Source organism: Seriola lalandi, unplaced genomic scaffold (assembly GCF_002814215.2).
Source record: "Seriola lalandi dorsalis isolate HSWRI2012SDOR001 ecotype SW California unplaced genomic scaffold, Sedor1 jcf7180002054690, whole genome shotgun sequence".
Classification (NCBI taxonomy): domain Eukaryota; kingdom Metazoa; phylum Chordata; class Actinopteri; order Carangiformes; family Carangidae; genus Seriola; species Seriola lalandi.
The window spans coordinates 1,344,561-1,365,918 of NW_019525243.1; the positions used below are offsets into that span (position 1 = coordinate 1,344,561).

At 40.8% G+C, this 21,358-nt stretch overlaps 1 protein-coding gene across 1 annotated transcript; it reads right to left on the minus strand.

The window, feature by feature from the left end:
* Nucleotides 1-1,138: 1,138 nt before the first annotated feature.
* On the minus strand, nt 1,139-14,812 carry LOC111667514 (heparan sulfate glucosamine 3-O-sulfotransferase 6-like). Its single transcript, XM_023423240.2, has 2 exons — nt 13,887-14,812; nt 1,139-2,749 (listed from the first exon to the last, which is right to left on the minus strand). Exons 1-2 carry the CDS (start codon nt 14,414-14,416, stop codon nt 2,131-2,133), a joined length of 1,149 nt encoding a protein of 382 aa, XP_023279008.1. The 5' UTR covers nt 14,417-14,812; the 3' UTR covers nt 1,139-2,130.
* Between the last annotated feature and the right edge of the window lie 6,546 nt (nt 14,813-21,358).

A 21,358-nucleotide genomic window follows, 5' to 3' on the forward strand; every position in this document is an offset into this window, starting at 1 on the left:
ATACTCATGCGAGCAGCGTGCTATTTTTGCACTCACAAACCACTGACATTTCCACAAACAAAGCTCAGTTTTAATTGATTTGATTGAATATTTTGGATTTAATCGTTGATTGCAAGCACTGGTCAGGCATTTTTCCATACATTGTTATAAGAACATCTGCAGTTCAGTGTATATTTCAGTTCTTAAGAGGGTTGCTTTTTTGGTTCTTCCACCAGAGCAGATGCATTTGTTTTCCTTTCATACACGATAGTGTACCATGAAAGAGAAGACCTCTGCTGCTAATTCAGAGCCCAGAGAGGAAGGAGGGGGCTTTCTGGGTGAGCTAAAATCTCTCATAATTAAAGGCCACAGCGCACGCAGGCCTCTGTACAGACTGTACATGTGGCCTCGCTGTGTGGAAGTGGCGAGAGGAAAAGCAGTGTGAGGGAGACTGAGGAGGGGAAGGAACGAGACTGACTGAGATTTCTCTCTAGTGACGGCAGGAGTGAAAATAAAGTTAAGCTTGTGAGGGAGCTAAAGTTAAAGAGGAACTACGCATTAGATTTTTTTGCTCTGTATACAAAATAACATTTTATTGGCATACGATTTTGATACAGGCATTTTGTGTAAAAACGCTCTTTTTCTGCTCAAAATTAGCTTGCATGTGTCCGCTTGTAATTCCTCTGGCCCCTCCTCAACTGTGACACAATAGGCAAGAAAGCTGTTTTTTTTAACTGTAACATCACAAACTATTGTAACCTAGTTATTTAATGATGTGCTATTTGGCCTTAGATATAGCCTGGGTAGTTAATAGACATGCTAACAGGCATTTCATACACTATCCTCCGAACTCTAAACTGCCAAGTTACTACAGCCCCATGTGCACCATTTGAACATGTGGAGCAACTAAAAGCTTTGTCTAGTCGCTAAGCTATGAGTGGACTATTGCTGGAGGGGCTTAGCGAATGGCGGCCGATCCTTCCACAGATAAAGGGATTAGAATAGGCAAATAGGTTCCAGCTACATGTATTACATTTGATGGATTAAGATTCACGTTTGCAGGCTACAACCTTCTTCTCTGCAGTTTTCATATGAAGATCTTTAAGAGATAGCTTAACACATGAAATGAGAAAAAGGATGAAACGTTACAGTATCAGTGTCATGTGAGATAAACCTTTACTTCGCAACATAGAGAATCAGAGTCAGAATGAATGTTTTACACACACCACTGTGCTTTGCGTACTTTACATATGGAATGAAAAATGGTTCAAAATAATCACAGATCAAAATAGTCATTTATTGTAAGCGAGTAACAGCGGATACAGTTGGTGCTGTCCAAGGCAATTGAAACAGTGATGTTGTTTTGAAGGGAAAAATATTTACAAGTACCTAGAGATGGAATGTGTGCGTGATCATTATTTAATATTTACAGATGAGGTATCACTGGTGTATTAACTGCAATATACAGAGAAAATAGCTTGTAACATCAAACTAAGATATGTAGCATTCCAAAGACAATTTGGAAACATTAAATGTAATAAAATTATAAATGCAATCACTTTTAGTAACACTGCTAATAATTAAAAAGAAATAGTGGTTTATCATGGAGTTTGACATTTTTTCCAATGTCCTGTCTATGATCATATAGTCAGTTTTAATGTATTGCCTTGTCATGTAATAAATACATTTCTTTCATTAAAAAAAAAATTGTAACTTGTGTTTCAAATCAACAGAAACTATAAATATCAGCTTATTTTATAAACAAAACATAAAGCAAGTCAAAAATGATTCGAAGGCAATGTTTTTTGCTTTCCCTTTGGTACCTAGTTTGTTTCTAACTGTTGTACAACATTAACATACAAGCAAGAAAACTGTTTAATGGTTTAATAACTAAGCCATTAACTATGCGTGTAACTTTTATATTGGCAGCAAGGTTCCCATGTCGGCTTCTACTCTACAACATACAGTGACAGTTCAAGAGTGCTGCATGTCATGTTGATTCCACTGAGGCAGGATGGTCCAAAGGGAGTCCCAGTTTGTATTCCTCTACCCTGTCCCTGAGAACGTTAGCCCTGTATAGTATTAAACAGTAAATCTCTCCAAAAAGTAAGAGACTGCCTTTTATCTGGGCTATGACAGGATCCTCCTTTGTTAGTCCCAGCCAAAGTCCTGTCCGCTCATCTGGTAAAAACGGTGGTTGAAGGGCCTGTAGAAGTCTCTAAGTCTCTGTAGGACCTCAGAGGGAATCTGGGGGTGGGGTCTGCCTTTAGACTTTCCAAGGCAGCGGGGTCTGCTGCTCCCCTCGGGTTTCTTCAAGCAAGGAAAACCTTTGGTTTGGTTAAAGTAGAAGTGTTTGTCTGAAACAACCCTTTTCAGACCCAGGAAGTCCTGAACCCGGCCCATCTCCCCAGCTGGATCAGACACCAACCGCTCACCGCTAACAAACAGAAAATGAGACAAGGGGAAGTGCTGGAGCCAGTTCTCCAGATGTTTGGCATAGAGGCCGATGCGCACGGCACTCCACGTGGTGTCAATCAGACCTGTGGAGGAGTTTTTCAAGGCCAAGCTCTGGAAGGATGGAAGGCCTGGGTTCTTGGATAGTGTCTGGGTGTAGTCAGATACAGCCCGCGTCACAGGATCCCTAACCACAACAATGAGCTTGGTTTGGCAGTTCATAGTGCAGACACGGCCAGGAGCCTCTTTTGTAACAAAGTAGCTGGGGGTCTTCTCCATGGTGATCTGGCCGTCCAGCGTCCGAGGCATCAGGTTCCTTAATGAGAAGAAGAAACTGGTCAGACTCAGAATTTTGATTCATCTCTCAAAGCCAAAATAGCAGGAACTGTTTCATACTCCAAAACACCCAGATGATGACATTCAGAGTTTGAAAGCTTGTTTGCTTCCACATATTAATTCATCATTAGTAATTGAAATTATACAGTCAAATAAGCTTTGAACACAACACTGACATATTACCACGGCCATATAAAGTTCATATGGCTAACATTTAGCAGACAGCAGAGACAACAACTACAATCAATCAAATCTAAATCAATCACAGTCACATTCAACAATTCATCACATACTGACTTCAGTGAGAATAACATCAAGTGATAATGTAAACACATTATATACACTAAACATTAAAGCACCCTAAAGTCTGTGTGATTAAAGCTTCAAGCACTGTACTGTGTTTCTGCACGAGGGCCCCAGACTGAGTCTCACTGTAAGGCCTGCATAACAGGACCATCCACTCACTATGGGTCTGATGACTCAAAACCACAAAGCCTCAAGAACCACTTAACAGCAATTTCCTACAGATTTCCAAACCCCCTTCTTCCTGCAAGCACACTACGCTCACCTCCCCTACGGATTCCTGCAAGGACCCAAACAGACCAAACAGACCAAAGCTGGCAGGAAGTGCGACCAGGATGGCAAGATGCTGAGCTCAGCTAGTGTGTTAAACATATGGCTGCAATGAGGAGAGATGCTGTGTAGAATACAGTCAAAAGGCATATGTTGAATTATGTGTTACAATATTGAGATAAATTGTGCAAAATAATCTAATGTATATCAATCTGCAACTAAACCATTAATCTCCAATCAACTGATTTATATTTCATATTGTACATTTAGATTTATCTTTTTTTCAAAGTTTCATCTAAACTGTGCACCTGCTGTAATCTTTGTGAAATTTTTTTCATGTTGATTTCATTCAGCAACATCTGCTTACTGGTCAATTAGCTGTCCTGCATGTCACACAGACAAAACAGGTATTTGCATCCGCATCTATATTTGACAATGATAGACTGCATGAGGCAGACGTGTGGTGGATTTGTATTTAAGAAACAATTTGTTTTGCATGACAAACGAATGAGCAATGTTCAAAACAGCAGATGAATTGTCTGTAGTTCATTTACTCAACACATCTTATACTGTGTTACTGGAAACAGACAGCTTTCATGTGGCTTCCTATAAAATAAACAAGTAATGGAGCCTGTGCTTTATTTGTTTCAGATTGGAAGTCTGCAAAAAGTCCAAATTTCAATGACAAGAGGCCATTCTCAAATGTAAATGAGTGACGGACGTCCAAGAGAATTTTTTTTTTTTTTTTTTACAGTGATTCAATGATTATCAAAAAGCAGTATTCATAAAGTAGTGGTTCATTTTGGTCATTGTTTGCACAAGTTGGTACAAAAATAACAGCTGGCAGCGGAAACTTATTTCAATCAATGAAACCAATGTTAAAAAACATAAATACACCCTGTTTTGCCTTGCAGGAAGATTGGCGAACATCTTGAGTACAGCTTCCCAGCATCATTTAGTTTTTTCATTTCAGCTGAAAAAAAGGCTTATGAAATGGTTTTTCAAACAGCTTTAAAGTACACAAGGCAATAATTGAGTGTGGTTGAAAGCAACAGTAGTCAAAGAACAGTTTCACTGCCTAAACTCTTGCTCTGTGATCATATGCAGAGCAGTATCTTTAAAAAAAAAAAAAAAAAAAATGAATCAGTCATTAGAAACTCTTGTTGTGCGGCCAAACACTGTCAAAAACCACAGGCCTTTATTTTAAACTGTAGTGGAGATCTTAAAGGAGCAGTTTGGCATTCTGGGAAAGAGACTTATTCACTTTCTTGCCACGAGTTAGATGAGAATATTGATACCACTCTCGTCTCTAGCCATGTAAATATGAATCTAGTAGCCAGTTGGCCAAGCTTCGGAAGGGGAAACAGCTAGCCTAGCTCTGTCCAAAGGTAACGAAATCCACCTCCACCAGCTCTAAAGCTCACTAATTAACATGTTGGATCTATTTTGTTTAGTCTGTATAAAGCACATTGTAGTTTAAGGGAGGGCTACGTGAGCTTTAAAGGTGCTAGCAAGTAGATTTTTATGCCAAGCTAGCTGTTACCCTCTGTTTTCAGACTGTGCGCTAAGCTAACCAGCTGCTCACAGTAGTTTCATATTGAGCGTACACACATGAGAGCAAGTCTCAACAATTAGCAGACTATTCCTACAAAAATACCAAACATGTCAAGCTGAATATTTGTTGCAATTATAAAAAAACAAAAAACAAAACATGGAGTGTGGATGTGAATAGTTTCAGAGGAGAGCTGGAAGAAGGTCACACAGACAATAGCTGTGTCCCAATTCAGGCGCTGCAGACCAATAAGGTCATAGCAACACGACTGTTCCATTTCAAAGACTCCTTCAAATGCGGCCGAGAAATGCGGTCTTCTTTTCCTGGCCCAATTTATTCCAAGATTCATAGCACATTGGTAATGAAAATATTATGGCAGTGCACAACGCAGACAGAGAGACTATGAAGAAGCCCTCTGTATTTCAGTAATTATGAAAAGGTATTTGTTCTCTCATTGAGAGTCCACAAGCGTAAGCACGAAGGAGGAAAAATTACTTATCTGGAGTTGTTCCTGAGTAAGTTTCAAGTTTCGCCTCTTTACTTAAAGTTAGGCCATTTCAATCCGGCCCATTAAATGATCCGTCTAATAAAAGACCATTAATTGATTATTATCCAACTACAAGAGCTGCAAAGGGCCTATCCCTGTCTGTCTGTCCCCTGTTAATCTGTGTCTGATCAATACGTCTGTCTCTGTATGACAGATTGTTCAACGTATGTGTGTGTGTGTGTGCTTGTGTGTGCTTGTGTACATACACATACACATGTGAGCACAGAGGTGTCAGGGTTTACTGATGAGAAACTGAGTGCTCATCTCCCTCTGTGCCCTCTCCTCTCTCAACCAAAATCTTGGATTTGTCCTTCACATAAGTGTCACTTCAGTAATTGACCATAAGTTGTCTTTCCATACTCATGAATAGTTCATGACTTGTGGCTTTTGCCCCCCACTCTCATCAGGTCCCTATCTCCCTCAACAGAATCTGTCTCATTATCAGAGAATCAATAATAGCCCTTTTCTATCATAAATCTGTTCTTGGATGTGGTGTCAGGAGAAACTGTAAACAGATCATGGATGATTCATTTCTTGTCAATTTTCTCATGGATGTAAATCTATTCTTAATACTATATATGTTTTACAAACACACCTCTTTCATTTAACTGCATTTCAGGCTACTGTTGTTGCATCTATATGTGCAAAGAGAATAACTCGGGGCACAAAGATGTTTTCTATTTAGCACAGAATAGGAAAGCCTTGCTGACTAGCCACATTAGTCTGGAACTCCCTGCTGTTAAAAGGATGTAGCGCTTTTCCTCCCTGAAGTGCTACAGCACTGATTACACTACTGATATGTTCTAGGCAGTCTGGATCAGAAGATTAAATACTAACGCTGGCAACAAGGATGTGGCCAAGAGACTTCCTGCCCCCGCGATTATGGGTTCTCCCGCTGAAGTGCTGCAGCTACATCCCCTGTAGCGTCTTAACAAAAGGCATTCTGCACAGACAGCAGAACTGATTGTAGACAAAAAAGATCCTTAAAATCCAATTATAATGTCATTTTCTTAAACCAAAACAGATGTAAAATTCTTTGGATTATTATAGTCATTTACTGAAACATTTGTGCTAAACGCTGACTCACTGAGGGAGACTTTAGCTCTGGCAGGTATCTCCACATCCAAAACGCTTTCTTAGCTAAGATCCAATCAAAGAGGCGGTGGAAAATCAAGGCCGTATAGATGAGGAGCAAACAACTAACTGAAGGAAAACATTTCCCAGCAGTGCTGCTATGCTTAGAGTGTGACAGAGGGAGCCACTGGGTCACAGACGGCCCGTCAGGCTGACAGGATGAGTGTGGGAACCTCGATTTACGCCTCCATGCCTGGGTAAAACATATGCTGCCATTCCCCTCTGACTAGAAAACAACAAAAACACAACAAAAGAAATCCTGTGAGCTCAACAAGCAGCAAATGGAGCAGTTTGAAGGAATAGTTTCACATTTTGGGAAATTTTTTTTGCTTTCTCGACAGAAGCCAGATGACAAGATTGATACTACTTTCTGTGGTGCAAGTATAAGGCTGAAGTTAGTAGCCGGTTAGCTGAGCATAAAAACTGGAAACAGGGAGATAAAGCTAAGCTGGCTTTGTCCAAAGGCAAAAAATCTACCTATCATTACCTTTCAATGTGTCTATTACACTCACAAATTGACACATTATATCATACGTTTAATCCATACAAAGTGTGAAAGTATCAAATTCACATTTCTACGTGGGGTTATGTGTCAGGCTATTCTTTGGCCTAGGGCAGTAACATCTCAAATTCTCCACTGGTTTCCTGGCAACCTCATGGTGACAGCAAAACTTAATCCCCAGTAACACCAAAACATGTCATTGGTTTTTGTAGACTAGTCAAACTAACTGAACTTTTCTTACATTTTGACAGATTGAGGCTTGCTGTTTCACCATTTCCAGTCTTTATGCTAAACTAAGCTAAATGGCTGCCGCCAGTAGCCTCATATTTAATGGACAGACACAGTGTGGTACAAATATCATCTAACTCTCTACAAGAAAGTGAATGAATGTATTTGCTAAAATGTCACATTGTTGTTTTCAGTGTAACCTGAGGGCACTACACAAAGCCTGAAAGTTCATCGTAAGTGCACATTAACATGCCACTGACACTGTAAATGTGATAGTAACCAAGACCCTGTACACACAAGAGGAGTCATCATTGTCTGCGGGAATGTTAAGGCGAATGCCGCCACGCTGTCTATGTGTTCTTTGTTTAACCAGAAATCTGAGCAAGCAGCGAATCCTCAAAGTGTCACGGGCGTCAAAGTTGGAATGAAACACAAATTAAGAAGAATAATGCCAACTGTAGCCTGAGGGTGGGCGTCAGACTGAACAACAACATCATGAGCAATATTTCACAACAGCTAGTGAAACAGTGTGTATTAAAGCTTAAATAATATTCAAACACACACAAGCACACTTGATGCAGTGTGTGTCACACTACCGTCAGCCTGAAGGTGAATTTCTGACACCCGTCACCTCTCTCCATAGGCAGACGGAGGAAGTGGATGTTAGATCCCTCTGGGAAACCACATGACGGCAGACAGACTGTTGCCACCCACAGATTTTAAAGACATTGTTATCAGATTATTTTTTTTATCTGTGAATAATGATGCAGTAATGGAGTCAGAGGAGGGTTTTCACAACAGGAGGTTGCACTCACTATACAGCGACTACAGTGTTTAATATTTCCATCTTTGGTGGTTTACAGCAGGATACCATTGCAATGATTATGTGTGTACGCATGTGTGTAAGAGTGGGTGGGTAGGGGGTGAAACCATGGACACGTGTGTGTGCGTGGGGTGGCTTTTCTGTAAAGAAATAGGATACTTTTTATTGGTCAACGGCTAATTAGTGACTTGGATATGAGCGTCCAGTCATAATTGGGAGTCTTAACAGGATGTCAGTATTGTTTTACCAGGGAGTTCAGTAACGTCTTCAACATTTGGCACATGAAAGTAGCGGTGGCACTTAAACGAGTGGAAGTGGTGATTAGAGATTTCAATGCCCATTCCCATACTAACACAATGCCTTTTTTGGCATTGGTTGGCCTTCCCCTTCAGTCGAGACTGAATATTTGAACAACCACTGGATGGGTCGCCCTGAACTTTGCTACACACATTCATGTCCCCCTCATGATAAGTTGTAGTAACTTTGGTGATCAGTTAAGCTTTCATCTAATGCCAAATGTCACAATTTCAATTAGTCTAAAACTAATAACATTCATCAACAATGTTCATCATAAACGTTCATGAACCTGATAAACATTATACCTGCTAACCTTTTAGCATGTTAGCATTGTCACTGTGAGCATGTTAGCATGCTGGTGTTAGCATTTAGCTGAAAGCATAGCTGTGCCAAAGTACTGCCTCACAGAGCTGATAGCAAACTCTTTGTCATTTAAGAATGCATCCTAGATTAAAATACAGTTTGAAGTTTGCAAAATTATTGTGTAAATATCAAGTGAAAGAATGAGTGAACAAAACTATAACACTGACAAAACATTAAATACCAACTTTCAGACCTTGACAGATTTTGATACTTGATGCGAGGTACACAATTTGTGCCCTAAAAGTAATGAAGTTTGATACCCAGTCCTTGTATTGATATTGGCCTAATGATATGCAGAACATTATGACCATGCGATTATTGACTATGTGTGATAATCCAATTGCTTTTTATTATTATTTATTTATTTATTTATCAAGGATAATATCATTGTATTTCAATTGGAAACTCTCGTCTTTTTTCAACGTTGTGTTATTCTTTTCTGGAAATGGCAGCACAGTGACTACCAGGTATCGAAACATTTCATCATTTACCAGTATTTCTTCACACAGCATTTTCCCCACTAGCTACCTGCAGCACAGAGCTAAAGCGACACAAATGAAACCTCCCCAAGATTTTACAGGCGCCCCAAAATGGACCACAATGCACCTCAAATTATGATAATTCCCACCATATGGGGTGTGAGTGATGGCCTTTTCAAACCTTATAACGCCACCTACACTCAACTCCAGCCAAAACCCACCACCATTAAAACATACTACAGTTCAACACTACAGAGACCACTTCCTGGTCTGTTACACCAATCAGCCGTGTTCAGCCTCTATCACTAATGGCCTGAGGGATGGACACAGAATGAGGTGTCGGGAAAATCACCCTCACTCTGGAAACGTTGCCCTATGTGCATTAGAGTCTACTTTCACCATTTCAGCTATCAAAAATCCAGACTGACATGGTAAATATTTGAATCTTGCCTCCTAGAAAATACTGAGATGAAACATTCATATAACATGCAGTGGCAGGATGATTTTAAGGTTTAAAAAAAACAAAAAAAAACAGCACAGCACAGTCTCACCTAACAGATTTAACATATGAGCTAATAATGAATGAAATAATCAATAAAGAAAATTATTTAGTTCCATCATTCCTTAAGACTAAAGAATCGATATTTAGCTTAGTAAGTATTTAATCAAGATTAATTTATATTCACCAATACAGCGCATTATTAAAGCCATCAACAAATAGTTTCTGCTCAATACACAGGCAGATTAAATATTGTCCAATCAATACTCTGTCATGCCTTATCAATGTCTTTAAATATGTCTTTAATTTTCTTTCAATTTAATGGATATCAAAGATGGGAACATTTACATACAGACTGCAGTGACCTCATTGCAAAAGACTATCTAGTCTGCTTTATAATCTGTAAAGGGCAGTAAACACACTTTATACTTGTAAATATATTAAAACAGCATAATTATATATATTCACCTGTAGTTATCACTACATAGCCCTTTTTAAATAAATAATTTAGGGACCGGTGTCATTGCCAGCAGTGCTGACATTCCTGCTTGCCCTTGTGCTGCTGCCCTTAAAGGATTTGTACTATATTTTAATAGCTATCCAATCGGGCATGGCCTTGGTGTCAAGACAGTAGGTCAACCAATTGACAAGCTTTCAAATTATTGATGACACTTTGAGTTTTTCCTCAAATAGAAATGCATAAATGATCTTTTCATAAATCAGATATATATCGACTAGTCATTTGGTTTCCAGGAAGTTGGATCCAAAGCCGTGTAACTGATTTTCATTTCTTATAGTAAAATAACCACTGCTTGTTCTACTACAAGTCAACAAAAACAAACGTGTTCATTCTAATGTCATCAAGGAACTGAAGATACAAAAAAAAGAAAAAGAGCCTTCATTCATGGATTACTCATTCCAGACAACGTCATGGTGACAAAGCCGTGACAATCAGAACCATTGTGCCATGGAAAGCTGAGGTCTTTCTGTTTTCTGCGGTGGCTCTCAAGTCACATATGAAACCCATCACTCCATGAAGTCCCTTTAAAGCCATAAAACAACACAGAAAATCATTAAATCTTTGCTTCATTTTGAATGCGCTATTTGTGGCTTTTCCATTCCCGTAATGGGCTCATATGCACACATGCAAACGAGAGGACGGGGTGGAGAGACAGACAGGGTGGAGAAGAAAGAGAGAGGAGATTGACTGGATCACTCAGATAAAAGAAATGGAAAACACACATAAATGAGGTCTAAGTTTGTCTCACAGAAGACAATGCTGTTGAAACAGCACGTCTTACACTGCCACGTCTATGAAGTGTCTCCAGTATGTAGATCACCCCTGGGTTCATCCAATATCTGACAGCAAAAGATTCAATATATGGCAGGGCACGAATCTCATCCATCTGCTAAAATCGCCTGCAGTTTGTGCTTATTTCTCTGTCCAACACATGTGGAACCAGGCCGACTATCACAACACACAAATTGCAGAAAGGTATGCTATTCTGAAACAATGTGTCTTTGGGATTTCTTATGACGTTCTCACTGTCTCTGCTACAAATCAATGAACATATTTTTGATTCAGAGGCATGTGAATAAGTTTTTCATTTTGATTATGGCTGAAATACAAGCATGCATAATGAGCTAGCGAAATATCTATATATATATATATAGGTGTTGACCTGAGGACTGCAGATGAAGAAGAGAACGCTGACAAGATCAAATGACGAAGCCCAGAGATGCTTTTCAGGGCCTGTCATACACAGCAGCCTTTTACTGAATCGTGTGTGTGTGTGTGTGTGTGTGTGTGTGTGTGTGTGTGTGTGTGTGTGTGTGTGTGTGTATTTGTTGCCAGATGTGACAGTGAGTTAACCCTCTGTTCACTGACAGTCCAGTGAGAAAGACTTGTTCCACATGGATGAGTTCTTTCTGTCACCAACACACACACACACACACACACCACTGCTCTCCATGACTTCCAGTGGCTTCTCTGTGGGTCGCTGCAGATGACAGCAAACAGATTTTCCCCAATTTCTGAGATTCGGTGACAACAGGAGAATCATCTTTCAGTGATTTCACCCAGGATCACGTTGCTGCTGTCTCTGTTGTTGTGTTAATCCTTCCAAATCTTCTCCACCTCAGCTTTCAGCTAAGTAATCTTCTATGAAAAGTACAAAAAAATAATCACCAAAATTCCAGTACATTTGTTGGATCACATTTAACGGATGATTTAACTAAACCATGTGCCCTGCAGTCATTTCTCCCTTGATATTTGTCAACTTCATGTACATGCCACTGAAAACACTTACTTGATCCATGGATTCATTCAGACTACAGAAACAGAAAGTTAACGGCATAAAAGTAACTAATAATGTCATTTTTTAAGCAAAAAAACTGAATATCTTTGGGTGGGTTTTAGGTTTAATTGAACAAAACAAGCAGTTGAATGTCACTTTGGGCTCAAATTGAATAGAAATTTTATGAAAAAAATTCATTAATTAATGAACTGAGCTGATAATCAGCAGCTTGATAATGAAAATAAGCATTACTTTCAATCCTTATATGATTGATTTTACTTTCACAGGCTATGTTAGTATTGCTGCTGTGTTAGAGCACTAACAAAACATAACAGCTTTACAGCACCATTCGGGCTAATTAACACACACAGAAACACACATAAAACATGCCCTGGAAACACCAGGTCTGCCACAGGTATTTCCACATAAATACACCCTCAACACTAAAGGAATAATAAAGAGAAGAGAAACTAGATGAGAGGAGAAAAAAAAGGAATGAGAAAAATTTGTGAGAAGAGCGAATGAAATGGGACAGAAGGATGTGGGAAGAGGGATGGGTTAGACAGGCGGCATGGAGAGTCATGGGAAAAAGAGGGGTGTTAGATAAAGGAGCAAAGTGCTAACCTGCATGTGTGTGTGGTGCGTGCGTGTGTGTTTATGTGTGCGCATAGAGAGAAAAAGAGAGAGGAAGCTTAGCAGCATGCTAAAATTATCAATGGTGAAAGTGTTTCCATGTGTCCTTGTGTTCTCGGTTAAGACACAGCTAAGGGGGTTAAGAGAAAAAGTCAAGAGAAGATTAAATTACACCTTAGTGTCTAAAGCGCAATCTTGCTATGGAAGTCCTTGTTAATGTGTGGTTTTCATCCTGTCAGACCTCGCACTCTCCTTATGGCACCTTTAATGCTATATTCACAGGTCTAAAATAGTATGCACTGACACTGCTGCTGATAAGTTTGCTGCTCAGCTGGGAGTTTCTCCGGGAGCCTTTAGAACATCTGGAGATGATCAGGATCAGCTTCATCCAAACCTAAATCCTTCTTTAGGGCCGTAACTACACACAAATGATAGCTCTGGTCAACCTGGTCACCCCAAATCAGCTGCTGTGTCACTGCGACAGTAGCCGATGAACCTTTCATCTGCCTCTGTGTGTACAACTGTGGAAATTGTGACATGCAACCCAGGCGACTACATCTGCAGGGAGCCAATTGTCTCAGTCAGGTTTATATCCTTCATACACTGAAAACATATTAGAGCAATCACCATGATGTTTATATGTCTGGCTTCTTCTGCAGAACCTTTCAGAACAAGGTGAGGATGTTAATACAGGATATCATGGTTGAAGTGTATAAAGGCTGTTTAGAGGACTGTCAAGATGATGGACTGCTCCTCAGGGACCTCACCAGCCTTTTGATCTACAGTGCAGCACACAAGGAGAATATTGGCTTAAGCTGATCGGAATAAATCAGCCAGTCAGTGTATGGCTGTCCTGTCTATCGACAAGAGGCATCAGCATTTCTGCACAGGTGAATGGGTGTCAGCAGGGACATCACCCTTCAGCCTGCCACCATACATCATCCAGCATTGGCTGAGATGCCACCGAGCTTTATTGTAAAGATTTTTTTTTTTTATGGTCATATTGCTATCGGGCTCATGTCTGTGCCATTCATTTGTGAATTTAAAATGAATTTATTACTGTTTGTGACAGACTAAAGCTCATATTTAAACAGTATCGTCGCCATAATAATAAAACATGCTCATATATTCATGAGAGGTGTTAAAAGGTGTAACATCTGCATGCACGTGTTTTTGTTTGTGTCCCTTACCTGTACCACTCCAGTCCTTTATCATAAAACCGGTCAAAGAAGTGAGGCTCCGCGCCGACCGCTCTCACGTCCGGGTGGATGCGGAGAAACTCCAGCAGTGCGCGGGTTCCTCCTTTCTTCACGCCGATTATTATCGCCTGTGGAAACCTTTTGGTCCCGAAAGTGTTGGACACGGGGATGCCGTTGCTCTGGGCGCTTTTATTTGCGCTGTCCGATACGCGCTGAGGCAGCTGTCCGGGTGCGTCCATCTGCTCTGCGTCCGCGGAGACTGTGCGATTCCGCTGAGAAGGCGCGTCGTGGAGGAGACGCGCCGGTGGTCGCAGGTCGCCCAGAATGCGGCGACGATCGTCCAAAATATCATAGTCCCCGTCTAAAGCTTGCTGGCTGTATAAAGTTCTCGGAGCCGAATCGCAAAATCCGGTGAGGCAATAGAAGAAGTAGGTGAAGATCAGAACCATGGTAAAAAACACCGAGACTTTGGACAGCACCTTCCCAAAGTTGAACCTGACTCTGCATCCGCTACATCCCATGAGTTGATCTCCTGCTCGATGCCAAAGGGCCAAAACGGAGACAGCATGCTTCTTCTTCTTCCTACATGGGTCGGAGTTGATACTGTTTAAATTTATCTCTCAGAACCTGTTGCGTAAAAGTGAGGCATCACATGGAGAGCTCCTCTCAGCAACGGAATGGCTCAGTGGATTTGTCAAAAATAATCTTCATAGTATTTGTCTGCTTTTTTTAATTCCTTTTTTTTTTTTTTTTTTTAGAAAAGACAGCTCAAAATGAATCCTCCTCAGAAAGTTTTGTCACTGAACATGACTCTTCGTTTATTTGCAGTCAGATGAGACCTCCAGCCTGATGTGTCTGTGCGCTCTGAGGTGTACTAATCTCTCATTCAAGGTTTCTCCTCTGCGTCTCCTACGCCCAGTTTTTTTTTCTTTCGCAAGTCTCCACCCTTCCCTGCTCAAGCTATAGCATAAACATGGATAAACATGGGCTTGAGTCGTAACCTATGTGTGTTCATTTCCAGAGGCAAAATCATTCAAATATCGTTTTCTTTCTAACGTAATTACGCATTATCATATGAAACTACATGATGTTAAAACTCCAATCAGAAAAAAAAAGGTTTGTTTTTTTTTTTGTTTTTTTTTTAAGATTTTAAACATTTGAATTACTTTAACTCTTTTTGCAACAGAATTTGTATCACAAGCTACAGAAATGGTCCTTTTTGTAGAACTTTGTGACATGGAAAAAAAAAAAGATCTAGAGCACTTTGTTATGAGCTACAGGCACATCAGTGTTTTACAGATGTAAACTGACTCCGCAGAGGAAAATCCTACTTGGCCCTTTGAACCCATTTGATAGATGTCTCAGTGAATAAGAGAAGCCCTGAGGATGTCTACCCAAAACCTCTTGTACTCTCCATGCACCCTGAGACTCAACACGGAGCCAACACATAGGCAACATAGTGACAAGTCTCCCGAGACAAACCTCCATAACAATAGGCCTGAAGCGAGGAGGGGGCCCTTGTGACTGCTCTGTCTCCATCCCATAAATACAGTATCTGAGTGTGTCACCTTTGGGGATGTACAGGAAGGATCAGCACTGGGATGTTCCCCTGATTCTTTAAAGCTGCTGTACGTATTGAGTTTCTTCTGGCAGCGAGAAGAAGTTCAGACTTTGAACCTGACTAACACACCGAGGGCGGCCTTCTGGATGGATGAAGGGAGAGGGAGGAGAGGTAAAGAGAGGTGAGGAAGAGGTGCACGCACACTCACTCACACTTACATATTCAGCCCTGAGGCACAGTATGGTTCAGACAGAGATAATAAATGAATTTGGCAAACTCACTGTGTTGCCTAATTGCAGACTTTATATTTTATCTTTATTCAGCTCGGTTCCTCAATATCCTCTGAGAAAACAGATTGCTTGGTTAAAAAAACTTAGAAAGAAAGTTGGACATTTTATTTCCTTTCTTGGTGAGAGTTAGCAGCCAGCTAACTTAGCTTAGCACAAAAACTGGTAACAGCTGAGGGCAGACTAGCTCTGTTTGAAGATAACAAAATCCACCTACCAACAATTCCAAAGGGTGAGCTGTGAAAAAGCTGCATATTCGCAGTTGCAGAAAGTATAACACTGGCGTACGTCTTTGTGCTAAGCTAAGTTAGCTGACTACTAGCTGTAGCTTCATAATTGGTGTATATGAGAATGGTATCAGTCTTCTCATGTAACTTTTGACATGAAAGCGTGAGTCCAAAATGTCAAACTTTTCTTAAAACTTTTCAAAGTTAAGTAGTACAAAGCCTGTGATTACAATTTCCACCTTATGAAACAAACAAAACAAAAAAACAGTGCTCAAACAAACAGACATGACCGAGGCAAATATAGAATAATGATATGTTTTGAAGCACAAACAGCCATTGTAAACCCATCCAAAGAGAGGCCAGCCTGGCACTGAGGAATTCACAGCTCTGGAAATGACTGTCTGTTGGCTAGCGGCAGATTCAGTCAGAATGAGGTCAGGATCCAGGCTTTGCTTTCATCAGACATTTTATTTGCTTTTCCCTCATGCTAATTGCTCTAGCTGGAGTTATACTGACAGGTTTGGACCCAGAAATATAAACAGAGAGATTAAAGATACAAACAGGCGGCAGCAGCATTGAGGAAACAAATATGACATGCAAGTTGTGAACTGTGTTTTTACGCACAGTGTAGGATTGAAGTTGGATAATATGTCTCTCTGTTGATGTGTTTGTGTACACACGTCCTTGTGTACGTTACCGTGCGCTCACATTCATGTGTAGGCATTTATGCGTGCATCTGTGCAGTCCAGACTACATATCCAACTGTCGCGCCCGCAGGTGTGCACTGCTGCTGCATCCCTGTGTGTACCACTGATAGAGATTTCCATAGCCAGAGGCCTGCTGATGGCATGTACATGTGTCAGCCATTACAGCAAATTACAAATCCTCCCGAGCAAAGGAAAAATGTTCCACTCTCATTTTGTAATTTCCAGTATGAGGAAGAAGCTGTCGGTCATTTGCGATAGCCGCAAGATACCAGTCAGAATCCTTAAAGCCATCATGACAGATCTTTGAAACCACAGCCCAGGAGATACTCATTTAGCGGTGCAGAGGCATGGCTGTAGTTTCCTACAAATGGAACCTCATGCTTTTTTGTGTCTGGAATGAATATCAATGAGATATTTACTGATAATGAACTCCAGATTGAAGATGTACTGTATAAGAGTAATTTTCTACTGTCTTGCATTAGATGTAGCTTTTATGGACTTTAAACAAATTCGCTTTTCATCTAGTTTCCTTTGCAGTGATGTGGTGATTAGATTAAAGCTGGATTATCCTAAAACAATTCAGTTTAGTGATCATATTGTGTTGTCTGAAGTGCAGCTCCTTTGAAGAAATAAAAGATGTCACACACGCTCTCTGCTATATGTCAGATGCTCCATCGCCAGGCCCTCAGGTAGTGAGGATCACTGAATACAAAAGCCAACAACAAAGCAGCGGTGAAGCCCCACCCTTCACCTGGAGCTTTCCCAACTTTCATCTGCAAACGTAAGCAAAGTCAATGAGAATGATGGTTGGAAGAGGAGACGGACGAGGGAACAAAATAACCCAGATCTCTCCATCCATACACTGTTTTCTGCCCCCACATCTTCTTCTTCTCCTCCTTCCCTCCATGCCTCGTGTCCCGCCACCTTCACACAGGTGCATCAATCTTTTTCGCCTTTGGCAGTACTTTTCAAACTCTTCGACTTGCCCTGCAGCTTTATAGAGACATCACAGAAAAGATGAATGTACTTAAGAGCTGAGAGGAGAGTTGTTTGCAGCTTACGCAACAGCCTCAACGGCCTTGAAAGCATTAAACAGTGTTAGACCCACACAATGCTTCAAGTTCAACATGGGAGTAATTTATATCCGAGGAAGAGTTTGCTGCGGAATCATTCCAACTTCATGAGGGTTAGATTTGGGCAGCACCCAAAGCCAGGAGGTTCAATTACGGAAATGATATACATGTATAGAGATACAGTATAAGCCCACAGATATTTTTCACATGAACAAAAATGCATGCAAGCCACCCTAGACCGCTAGAAAGCAGCTGCACGGAACAATTTTCAATGTGTCTTTCATCTCGGCAATAAAAACTAAAATACCTTTCCAGGAAGCAAGTCTGTACAGGAGCCCCATGTTTTTTCAAACTGTTATTTACCTTCTTTGGGTGCTTTATTGTTGCAGGAGAATCAGGCGAGCGGGAATCTAAAGAGTACAGAGGGTATTAAACTGAATGACAATCATGTCATCACACAAGCCGCAGACCATTGAAATGCCTTCTTTTCTAATCCACAGCTCTGCGGTGAAAAGTGGGATCTGGTGGTTGGCTCCTTAGCGATACTGGGTGTGTCGGGAAGGGGTGGGGGAGCAGGGTGTGAGGGGAACTTGTGTGTGTATGTGTCTATATGTGTTTGTGTCTTTATGACACAAGACGAATGTGAACGAGAGAAACGGAGGGAGAAAGACGATAAAAGAGAGACAACTGTGATTAGTTCATTATAAAGTTTCATGCCTCCCAGCTCAATCAAGACGTGTGGCCGCGAATCTGACAGCTGTGAAGGAGAAACGTTTTGAACTGCAGCATGTGTCTGACTGCACATATGAAGTGTGCAGGTGTGCCTGTGGAAGCCTGCTGTTCCACTCTGCGTGCACATATACCACTTGTGGTACCCAATCCAAAACTGTTACTTACTGAAATGTTTGTGGGCTGCTCCGTGTGGCTTTCTCTCACCGAAAGACCTCGTCGTTTTAAATGTTGATTGCCATGACGTCAGCATCAAACCGCAGCCTTGCCCTTTTATGTGTCGCTGTCACTATCTACAGTATTTGTGCACAGTGTGTGAAAAATAACTTTCTTTCCATCTTTGCCATTCACAGACTCGGACAGTTGGATCGAACACTGTGCTACTGTTAGTGGGCCAGAACCGCCACCCGAATGGCTGTGCTTGTTAATTTTCACACTCACTCGTCTCATTGGAAACAATTGGAAGGACTAAAGATACGTGTGATTGAGCAACTGGGTGAATGTCTCATTATTTAATCGGTGGCTATGTGTTCATTTATGTTAACTAGTCAAACCTGGAGAGTCTCTGTAAATAAAAACACAAACAGTCATCAGCTGGGTGTTAACAGACTGTAATTACTGGTGTAAAACCACAGCAGTTTGTCTCTCCGCTCTCTGGAGTTTCCCATGTTTTTCGAATTCCAACCTGTCACATTGACTGTGAGAAAACTGTGAGAAAAGAGAGCTGTCATCCTCAAAAAAAAGAGTTGTCCATTGCCTCACTGTTGAGTCAGGTCTACTAAAATAGTATCACCTGTCCAGTGAGATCCTGCAGGCCAGAGGGAGTGTGTGCGCGCGAGTGTATGTGTCTGTGTCAAAACTGTTTCATGCTGCAGAAACAGGAGACGGCGTTCTACCCTGTGGGGGCAGTCTGCGTTTCACAGGAATGTAAAATCATGTGCGACTCAAACAAGCAAACTATCAGCTAAGGTGCTGACGGTTGTTTTGGCCAAAGGGGACAGGAGTGTACCAAATATGTGACCTACCAGGAAAAAAACAGGCCAGTAAGGAGATAAATGATGCGTAAAAATTAGATGTTTTACTGAAGAGATTGACATGTTGTTTAGTTTTCAACTGTTTAAATTATAAGCTGTAAAATGTTCAAGTTATTTGGACACAACTTTACTCAGATACAGTAGGAGGAATTCAATTATTTGCTTTCTTCCTGAGTTAGATGAAATGATTGATACCACTGCCGAAGCTGTAGGCCTACTATGTAGCTACAGCCAGCAGCCCGTTAGCTTAGCTTAACACAAAGAGAGGGAAGAGCCTGGCTATGTAAAAGATGACAAAATCCACCTACCAGCACCTCTAAAGCTCAAGCTTTGGTGTTTGTAGAAATTAAACAAATGAGATATAATGTGCTAATTATGGAGTTTTGGAAGTACTGGAAGGTGGATTTTGTTGAAGGCTTTCACCCTGTTTCCAGTTTTTATGCTAAGCTAGGCTAACTGGCTGTAGCCTAGTATTTACGGCACAGACATGAAAGTGGTATCGAAGTTCTCATCAAGCTCTCAGAAAGAAAGCAAATTTCCGCAAATGTCAAATTATTTCTTAAGCTTATGGTGCATAGATTCATATCAAGACTTCCTCTTACAAATCAGCCCAGGTTTGTGGTGAAACTGGAGGTTTGCTTTCTTTAAAACACCCATCCACTCGTAGTAAAGCTGATCCTCATTCCTGTGGGAATGTATTTTGAATCTTCTTTAAAAAAAAAAAAAAACATACCAACACACACACAGTCACGCACATTCACACACAAATCTTCCTCTTCTTCCTGTAGCTCTCATCTGGTCTCACTTTAGGTTTTGAGGTCTATGTTTTTGGGGACACAACAGAGCTGCTGGTCCAGATGACAGCAGGAAGGCTTTTCTGCAGTCTTCTCTAAAATACATTTAAAATTATTTTGGATTCTTTTTTAGCCAAACATTTTGTCTTTTTGTGCAATAGCTGTTACAGATACATGTTGAGGAAAACACAGAGTACACTTTGTGTCCTCTATGTCTTTAGTATTGGCGTAACACTGTGTTCTCCACACAAATCCAGGACACTGACGAGCCAATAGGGAGAGGCTGAGGGATCAAGAGAAACAATTACTGCAGAGTGACTGACAGGTAAGAGGAGGTGTTTTCCTTTCTGGCACAAAAGTAAAAGAAAAAAGTGCAAATGTTGAGAATTAAAGTTTGTGTCGGCCAAATGTTGATGCTGAAGAAATATTAATCATGTTTTCAAGGATTATTTTTTGATGTGAGCCGCTGATGACTGATAACTCTATCGTTGGCTCTAATGTTGCATACTTTGAGGAGTTACTGTAAAAAGGTAAAATCAGTTTGTATGTGTGTGTGTGTGTGTGTGTGTTTCATAATAGGTGCCGAGGGGCATAAACCTGTATAAAGTGAGTGGAATTCCCCTCATTCATGCAATGAGGAGGATCCAGATGTTGATCACACAAACACACATTAAACTCTTTATTTAAATCCAGTAATTATTATTCTTGTGAGTAAAGTACAATATTACAGATTCTGGATGTGCATTAAAGAAATAATATGACATTTTGAGAAATATGCTTATTCACTTTGTTGTGGAGAGGAATCAGCAGTCGGTAAACTTCGCTTAGCTCAGCATCGTCGCCTAACTTAGCATAAAGACTGGAAACAGGCGGAAACAGTTAGCCTGGCTCTCTCCAAAGTGAACAAAATCCACCTACCAGCACCTTTATAGTTCATTAATCTACACAGTATAGCTTATTTAATCAGTACAAAAAGTGTCAGCAGTGTTGTGAACTTAACAACTTTCTTTCTAGAGTGTGTGTGTGTGTGTGGGGGGGGGGGGGGGGGGTC

Coding starts and splice junctions, on each gene's coding strand:
- LOC111667514 (XM_023423240.2), bottom strand. CDS start 14,416: ATGGGATGTAGCGGATGCAGAGTCAGGTTCAACTTTGGGAAGGTGCTG. Junction 2,750..13,886: donor AAAGGACTGGAGTGGTACAG/GTAAGGGACACA, acceptor CTTCTCATTAAG/GAACCTGATGCCTCGGACGC.